The sequence below is a fragment of the Poeciliopsis prolifica genome, unplaced genomic scaffold (assembly GCF_027474105.1).
Source record: "Poeciliopsis prolifica strain line A6 unplaced genomic scaffold, Auburn_PproV2 SCAFFOLD012, whole genome shotgun sequence".
In the NCBI taxonomy this organism is placed as follows: domain Eukaryota; kingdom Metazoa; phylum Chordata; class Actinopteri; order Cyprinodontiformes; family Poeciliidae; genus Poeciliopsis; species Poeciliopsis prolifica.
The window spans coordinates 4,551,704-4,560,332 of NW_026562387.1; the positions used below are offsets into that span (position 1 = coordinate 4,551,704).

At 40.4% G+C, this 8,629-nt stretch overlaps 1 protein-coding gene across 1 annotated transcript in view; it reads right to left on the reverse strand.

The window, feature by feature from the left end:
* olfm3a (olfactomedin 3a) overlaps positions 1-2,942 on the reverse strand; it is a 32,784-nt gene extending 29,842 nt beyond the window's left edge. Inside the window, exon 1 of the mRNA XM_055037939.1 lies at positions 2,632-2,942. Within this exon, the coding sequence (XP_054893914.1) occupies positions 2,632-2,700 (69 nt within the window). The 5' untranslated portion in view covers positions 2,701-2,942. The remainder of the gene's footprint in view (positions 1-2,631) is intronic.
* Between the last annotated feature and the right edge of the window lie 5,687 nt (positions 2,943-8,629).

Sequence of the window (8,629 nt, forward strand, 5' to 3'; positions counted from 1 at the left end):
TCGGTGGATAAGATCGGCTTCACGTGTAAAAATCGTCCGACCACTGATCTCCCACAACTAAGAAAATCAGCACCGATAAATCGGTGCAACCCTAGGACGCAGCTTATGAACTCTTACCATATAAAATCATGCTATGTTTTCAGATGGACCTGAAAAGATAGCATGTTTTCAAGAAAACATGCTATGTTTTCTCTGATTGTTTTTGTTCTCTTATTATTAAATAATTATTAAATAAGAGAACAAAGACATATGCTTCTCATGGTGGCATAAACAACCGTTCTTAGAAGCGTTGGACTGAGAAGTACTTTGTGTGAACTTGCAGTTACGCCAGGTGTTTGCTATTTGCTGTTGCTAGTCTGAAGGAGCTGAGCGAGAAAGTTGCATGGGTGGGGTGCTCTGTGGGACTGCAAGTCCATGGCAGAGTAAACATTTGGGCTTTCATGAATCAATAACATTATGACATGACATAAAGTTCACAAAACTTGTTCATACATAACATTGCTCCCTTTAAGGTTATCCTTCTCCTTTAACCACATGTCTTCCAGTCACAGGAGTAAAACCTTACTGGAGTTATGATGAGAATAGAAACGGGGTCTCATTAGCAGCCAATATGCAACTATTCAGCAGGCCCAGATGATGAGGAAAAAAAACATTTCCATGCAAATATTTCATTATATCCCAAAAGCTCTTAAGGGATCTTTTATGAACACTGCAGCAGCAACAGATGCCAAACCGAATCACCACAACAAAGAAAAATCCATACCATCAGCTCAACATATACTCCCTTTATTTTAGAAATGTGGATAGTTAAAATGCTCCCCTTAAATTGCGAAGCTAAAGCTTGTGTGAACGGTTGCAGGGGTCGTTCTGGGCCATTCGCAAACAGATACAGCTAAATGTTGAGACGTAATGACTGCCACCCCTGAACAAAGCCTCCTGTACAAGGCCTGACAGCCCGAGACTGACAGCTTAATCATTTCCAGCTCTGTATAATACCATGAAAGGTTCGTCTTCCCAGACAAATCGAAAACACAGAGGCTGAAAGGCTGAAGCAATTTGCATGCAACTCCAGATAAAATAATGTCTCGCTCTCTTTTTTTTTTCCCTTAATGGCAGCTTGGCAATTATTATGAGAAGCCGATGAAAGATAAAAACTGGCTTCATAGAGCCAACAATATGCACGAAGATAATTGCACCAAAAGTAATTTCACAACTTTCTTATGTACTGAGAACTTTAAAAATTCTTCTAAAATATCAAGACCAGATGCATTCGCAGTAACAGGTAAAAACGCACCAATCCAGGCAATTGGTGCAAGCAATAACATTTTCAAAGAACCGTAAAAAAAAGAAATAAAGAAAAGAAAAAAAAAGGTTTAGAAAACCAGTTTTAATTTTTTGAAGATGCCTCTGATTTTCTGCAAAGGCATGGAAGCAGAGCAACAATGTCTCGGACTCACCAAGTGGACAGCAGCTCCCCCACTATCACTATCTTACAGAGACTCTGATCCTCACGCAGCACAGTGTCCCTCCCATTTCTCATATGCAACTTCTTGTTATAGCACTTTAGTCTTACCGTGATCTGAGCATGCATCTCCATTGCCAACAAAACCGCTCAAGGTTAGGTTTAAGCAATAAGCCAGCATCTTGACAGGAACAGGCAGACATAAAGATGAATGTGTTTGTTTTTTGTGCAGGGCACTGAGGTTGGGACACAAACACATGACAGTGACACAAACACATGACAGTGCAGAGCATACACACGATCCACATAAGGTATAAATGCATTATAAAATCAAACTGAAAACTGGAATTAATGGTCAAATCTTGCAAATTGCTGCTGCCAGAAATTTACCACAAACTACAAACACCCTGTAGAACATACCTTATTTCATTTCAGTGCCAGTTAATACCTTATTTTTGTCAAATGCTAATTAAGCTTCAAGTCTGACAGACTGAAATGAAATGATGACGTGGAGCAGAAAACCATCGCATCATTTTCTGTTTCTTTAAATTTGATACAGAAGAATAATCTTGATTATATGTAATTCTGCTTAGTTTCGGAAATTTCCCTCACTGCTTTTGCCTAACTGTAATATTTAATGTCTTTTTACATAAATGACAGTTTGGGGGGAGAAATGAAAGTGTAGCTTCATCACCATCAGTTATCATGATCAATTTTGACAGTTGTTTTTTCACAGTTATTTTCACAGACATTTTAACAGTGTCTGTGAACCACCACTGATGAAGGCAGTCACTGTTGCTAATGTTGACGTGCTCGTTGCTTATATCTGTTCATTTTCACACGTTTAATTGTCACAAATATATTCAGCCTGTCTTTTCCAGAACAAATGAGAAACCGTGCCGTGAAGCCGTTATCCCAACTTTAAAGCTAACTAGCCAGGTTAAATCCGGGTACGTCAGTGATGCTAATCTTATCTTCTATTAGGAGTTCACAGTTGAGTTTGTGTTGTCGGTCTGAAGAAACGAGCAATATTAACACCCCCCACCAAAAAAAAAAAAAAAAAAAAAATCATAATAAATTGGCAGTAAGTGAGGCATTTCAATGTCATTCATAAAGGAACGAGCGTGGGGACAGCAGACGAGGCGAAATCTAGGAAGAAGCAAACTCACCATGGACGGATAGAGTCCGAACACGGTGAGGGAAAGGAGCGGGTACAGGACGCTCAGAAGGACCCGCATGCTGCCAGGCTCCGGGCGGCCACTTTCCTCCGGGGAGTGCGGGGGAAGTCCTCGGTTCTTTCTTTTCTTTTCTGTTTTTTTTTTCTCACGCGAAGCTGCTGCCTCGCGGCGCCTTTGTTGTGTTGGGGGTTTTTTTGCGTGTTTTTTTTTTATGACCGAGAAACCGCAGAGAGCGCGCGCTGACAGCGGTAAGGAAGCCACGCGCTCAGCGGCATCGGTGCTCTGACTGGAGGCAGCGCGAGGAGGAGAGGGGGAAAAGGGAAAAGTTTGAAGTAGGGGGAGAAATATTTAAATATCTCAGTCCTTATGTGGACTGCAGGGGGAGGTGCACCAAGTGACATCACCAGATAGATAGATAGATAGATAGATAGATAGATAGATAGATAGATAGATAGATAGATAGATAGATAGATAGATAGATAGATAGATAGATAGAGATAGATAGATAGATAGATAGATAGATAGATAGATAGATAGATAGATAGATAGATAGATAGATAGATAGATAGATAGATAGAACAAGCACTAAGCTCTGTGTGATTTATTAGACTTTTATTTGAGAGAGTAACACAAATAATCATATAACTATAAAATGGAAGGGAAACTACATAAAACCATCAAAATAGGCAAATGTGGCATGGATTTGTGTGCAGCTTCTTGTAATGCGACACCCCGAAATAAAAAGCTGAGCAACCCTGTGTTGCTCAGCTTTTTATTTCCGGTTAGTAAATATAAATAACGGAGGTGTAATTTAATCTCAGCTGTACTGCGATGCCCTTGAGAGCACCCCGGTGAAGGTAAAAGTATATACAGCGGGCAGGTCGAACCATTTTTGTCATAAGAAAATGGAACATCATGGGACAACTGCAAGCGTAGTAAGACTCGGTTTTCTGGGTCCAGCTGAGAAACCTGCAGAAATATTTCCCATTGACTCCTCCCTGGCATGATAAGAGGCAGAGTCGTTTCAATAATTGTCTGTTTGGTAATTGATCTCTGGGCATACGTACATTCAAGTTTCCATATGCAGCTGCATATTTCAATGTCGACTAACATCACATAGAAGTTTGCGTGCTCTTAAAGAGTCAGGTAAAAGGGTGAGTATTGGCCAATGACCTGTGAGGTATATTTATTATCATAAGGGTGAAAAACGTGATTCTGCACTTTGTGGAGCAGCAGCTGTGAGTTCTGACCATCAGGTCTCAGAACAAATAGTTCTAACACCATCTTTACTGAGAATCTCTCTTTTTTCGTCTGACAGCAGGACACTTTGTGTGTTTCAGCCTACTGGTATATGGATGATACTCGCCCACTGAATACGCCAGCAATTCTCCCTCCTCATTTTGATCAGCATAGAATATTTGCTTGCTCTTTCAACTTTTCAACATTGAGATCATTTACTATGTGCTCATCATCAAAATATATGAATTGTGTATGGACACATTCAAACATGCAAGAAATTGATTTTTTTCTTTTGAAGCAATTAATTTACACAGGTTTTTAATAGCGTCTGACTCTGGTTCAGTATTTTAGTGCTTTGATGTTATGTTGTGTTTTTGTTTTCAAATTCTGTTCTCTTGCTTGAGTCGATGTTCCTCTCTCTGTTTTTTGCTCTCCAAATCCTTATTATTGAATTATCCCGCCTGCATAGAGTCGATGGTTTAGTTCCCTTGACACACAGGGCCACATGCACATGCTCACACACACACACACACATGTATGCACACCCACACACACGCACACACACATCCCTAAGGAAAAAAAAAAACTATCACGCAAACATACAACAGTGAATGAAGATGGAGTAGCCAGAGAGAATTCATTCACTCACAAGGATAACATTCTGATTCCATGTTTAGACCCTATATTGTGTTGGGGTGCATTCACACCCGCCCTGTTTGACCCTCTTTGATTGAGCTCTGGTCGATTAGTCTTGAAAGCCCAGTTCGTTTGGGGTTGGTGTGAATACGCAATCGGATTCTGGTCCTCCTAAACTTTAAATGAACTCTGGTGCAGTTCAGATGCATATCTGAACACAAAGCCACTTCAAAAGGAGGTAGCTTACTTTAGCCCAGGGCTTTCTGGGTAAATTCAACCAACTCCATTGTGACTAGCTTTATCGTGAGAAATCGGCTATTGTTAAAAAAGAAATTCTATAACCAAGAAAGTCTGATGCTACTTCATTTTTGTTTACATTCTGTGAAGAAGGAAGTTGCGTTCATTTCTTCTTCTGAACTTCTTGGTGAACGATACGTAGTTTCAGACGCCCCTAGTGGTAAAACTATGCATATTTATTTACAACACCCTTGCAAATATGATTTTTTTTTTTTACTTTTGATGCATGCGCACATAATTTTTGTCATGTTTGGACACACACAAGTAACAGTTATGCTCATGTTTTAGCTTTAAAGCATTTGGTTTTCTGTCTAGAGGTGGCCAACACAAATTACAACATGTGTCTAAACCACCGCGCATCGCTGGGCAAATTGCCACAGAGATTGAAAGTCTCATGCCCTGTGAAAGTGAACTCAATCGTAAAACCACAAGGATGCGAAACAGATGTGTAACAGGCTTGGCAACAATAAAAACCATTCAGAGGTAGAAAGAAAACACCACCTTCCTTTGCTCCCTCCTCTGTGGGAGGGGAAGGCAGTGAAGAACACCTGCTTCCACACGACGCTCGATCTGCACCGGGGCTGAGGGGGCTTTTTATTTGGAAGACTCACGCTTGGTTTCCCTGCTGCTCTGTGGTTACATTCGTGAAGTTTTTGTGAATATCACAGGTATGTCGTATTCATGAAACCAGTCGTCAGTGGAGCAGCAGCAAAGGGGGGATAAGATGCTGCTTTAGGCATCCGTGAAACGCAGCCTGGGGGAAATGCAATGCGGTGAGATTCTGTAGCAAGCTGAGGACATTCTAATCTGGTCCTTTATAGTCCAATATGAGAGTTGTGCATGTTACCTTGTATTGTTGATCTGAATCTATTGAGGCTGAACTGTGTGACATTTGTAAAAAACATGTTTTGTACATATTTGTTGAAGGTGTTACTTTGTGTTGATCTTATAACATGAGACAAATAATCTGCAAAATTTTTATGGGCCATCTGTAGAAATACACCACTTAATCTGAAGCAACCAATCAGAGCCAGGAGGAGGGTCTTAGCGCTGTCAAATATCCTCGTGTGCTTTAAGAGCTGCCCCTATCTCTCCACTAGCTTTGCTAGTTCCTCACGCCAGAGCCAAGGTCGTAAGCATGGCCACAAATGACAGCCGATAAAACAGCTTTCCTGGAACGGTATCTGGCTTATCCGCCATAACACATTGAGCAGCACGTACAGAAGCAGATGGTAGCAGGACAACAGGGAAAAGGCAGAGGATCTTGATTCTTTCCCTCCACAGATCATCTGTTATGCTGTGGCAACATAGTGACAGATGAAACCAACTTGTCAAAAAACATGTTCATAAAAGTTACATACTGCAGCTTTAATCTATAATATAGTCTCCTCTTTTTGTTTGGTTGTGAACAAAACACTTTTTTTTCTTTTTTCTTTACAGAGAGATTGCTCTTTTTTTGCGTTCGTATATATTTGTTTAACGGGATGTGAAGTTTTGCTTCGAAAGGTTCCTCAAATGTTTTCCTTTGATTTGATTGTTTTAAAATTCATGTTTGTCTAACTCGCATCATTAAGTACAGGCTAGAACTTCTGAGCCAAAGCAAACGATCTTCCATTTTCCGTTAACACAAAGAAAAGCAACAAAGACAAAAATAAAACCGTATTAATGATGCATGTCATCCCGCGGTGCGTCACCTGGCAAAGAGCAACAAAAGCAAAACCAAATGTTGGGGGAAAATTCTGAAAAAAAACTTTAAAAAGTTCCATCTTTTGGAACAAAATCCAGAGCACTTCCTGTACACACTCACAGATCCTCACATCTCTCTTTCACACAACAGTGCAATACTACTCTCATCCTCTAGAAAGACTGGACCAGGTTCTGTCGGATTTCCTCATTGAACCTTGTGGCCTGTATCACACCTTTCCCTTTTGCAAACACTTCATCACATCTCTCACCCACCAGACAAAAGATGGAGGTCGAGCATCCTTCCAGTTCAATAGTGTCACCGTGCCGACATGCCAAGACAATTATGCTGTACTGAAGAGAAGCACGTCTGTTTGATGTAGCACCAAAAAATGCTACAAATGGGAAAAGCCTTATAGATAGCAACCTGATAATCACGTAAGACGCTACAAGACCAGAACATGCGACGAGTGGCGGCTGCCAACTGATTGCACTCGGTATGATGTGTCTTCCTTTGGTTAAAGGAGCCTGGTGAAACATTTTAAATGAAATATGGAATATATAAATAGAGGATGAATGAACACGGCTGCTGCTAAGCTATTAAACCTCATCCATAATCTCTGCTCTCACATCCTATTCCTGGGCTGATTTAGCTGCAGACATGCTGGGTGTAAGGCGAAACGTCAACAACCTTCGAAAATCGAAGTTTTGACTTTCTGAATAAAGTTTTCCTTAAACAGTAATGCATAATGTCCTCCAGACATCACTGAACACGAGGAAGTATTTTTTTAAATAGTTTCTGAACCGTCTTTTGTTTTTTGTCCTCCCCAAAGCCTTCTTAGCAAAACCACTCTTTCACAGAAGCTGCTGGCATGCAGAATGAAAATGTTTTGGTTGAAATAAAATGCCTGTTGCAGCTTCCGTGTAATTTTGTGTTCAGGATGTGAAAGTATTAAATGTTTAATTCTGCCTAAAATATGCAAAGGAAGGAAACGTATGAGGTTGCTCCTCACATATTTTCTGCTTTTTTACCTCCACCACCCCCCTCCCCCGTACTGTGTGGAATTAATTTTCCATATCTCCAGGTATGAATCTGCACGACCCACACCTAGAGTGGAAGTGTAAACCATAGCTCCTGAGCAACCCAGACCAGATTACATCGCGCTTCGGACGACTTTTTTTTTCCACACACCAGGCTCGGATGCGATGACAGATGTCTCGTTTCTGATTCTTTGCTCGCATTGTGATGCGACGTTCCCTCCGTATCGGATACTGTCTGCCAGGGAACAAAGCTTTCTTAGAGTACGTCAGATTAGGATTCCGTTTGGCCATAAGCTTTTTCAGTTTTGTACCCAAAACAAAAAGAATAAGAAAAAAAAGAAGGAAAAAAATCTTTTTCTTGTGCTGGCAAGAAAAAGATCTGTGTCAGTATCTTAATTAGGCAGGAATAAACTCTAGTCTTTGTGGGGGAAATGATTAAAAGAATGAAATCCTATCTGCAAAGTAGATTACTGAAAGAAAAAAGCATAACCAGAGTGATGCAATGCCTATTCACGGCGGTATTATAGACTTTGACAGAGCCGGTCTTGACAGCGTAGTTTGGGGTAATTAAAATTAAACAGACCACTGCAGCTGGGAGACCGTTCTATATTTCTCTAGAAAATTGTGTTTTTGATGTCTAGGCTCAGGCTGATGTTTTGTCTGTCATGTGTGAAGCCACAGATTTTGACTCCTTCATTTAGAATAAAGCATACATTTATGTACCTTGTGAAGATCGACCTGCATAAAACACAATAAGGTTTGTCAATAAAACAATTACAAAATGCAAAAGAAATCCAGGAATTTGCATTCCTGACACTTGAAAGTAGAGCTGTAGCATGTAGACTATGGGTACAGCAGGATGCTGTTGGTCGAATCCTGCTTTTCTGGGTTGAATCTGAAAAAGGATGCAAATGCAAAAATAAGCACAAAAAAAAGAGAAACAAAAGGACTCTGTAAGCAAGGACAGAGGAGGCGAGGGAAAAACAAAAAACTTTTCTGAACTGGAAAAAATTTTTTTTTACTTCGATTCCAACTAAAATTGCTGAAGCACTGGGACTCGTGGGCTTTATTCATGCCTTTAAAAAAAAGAAAG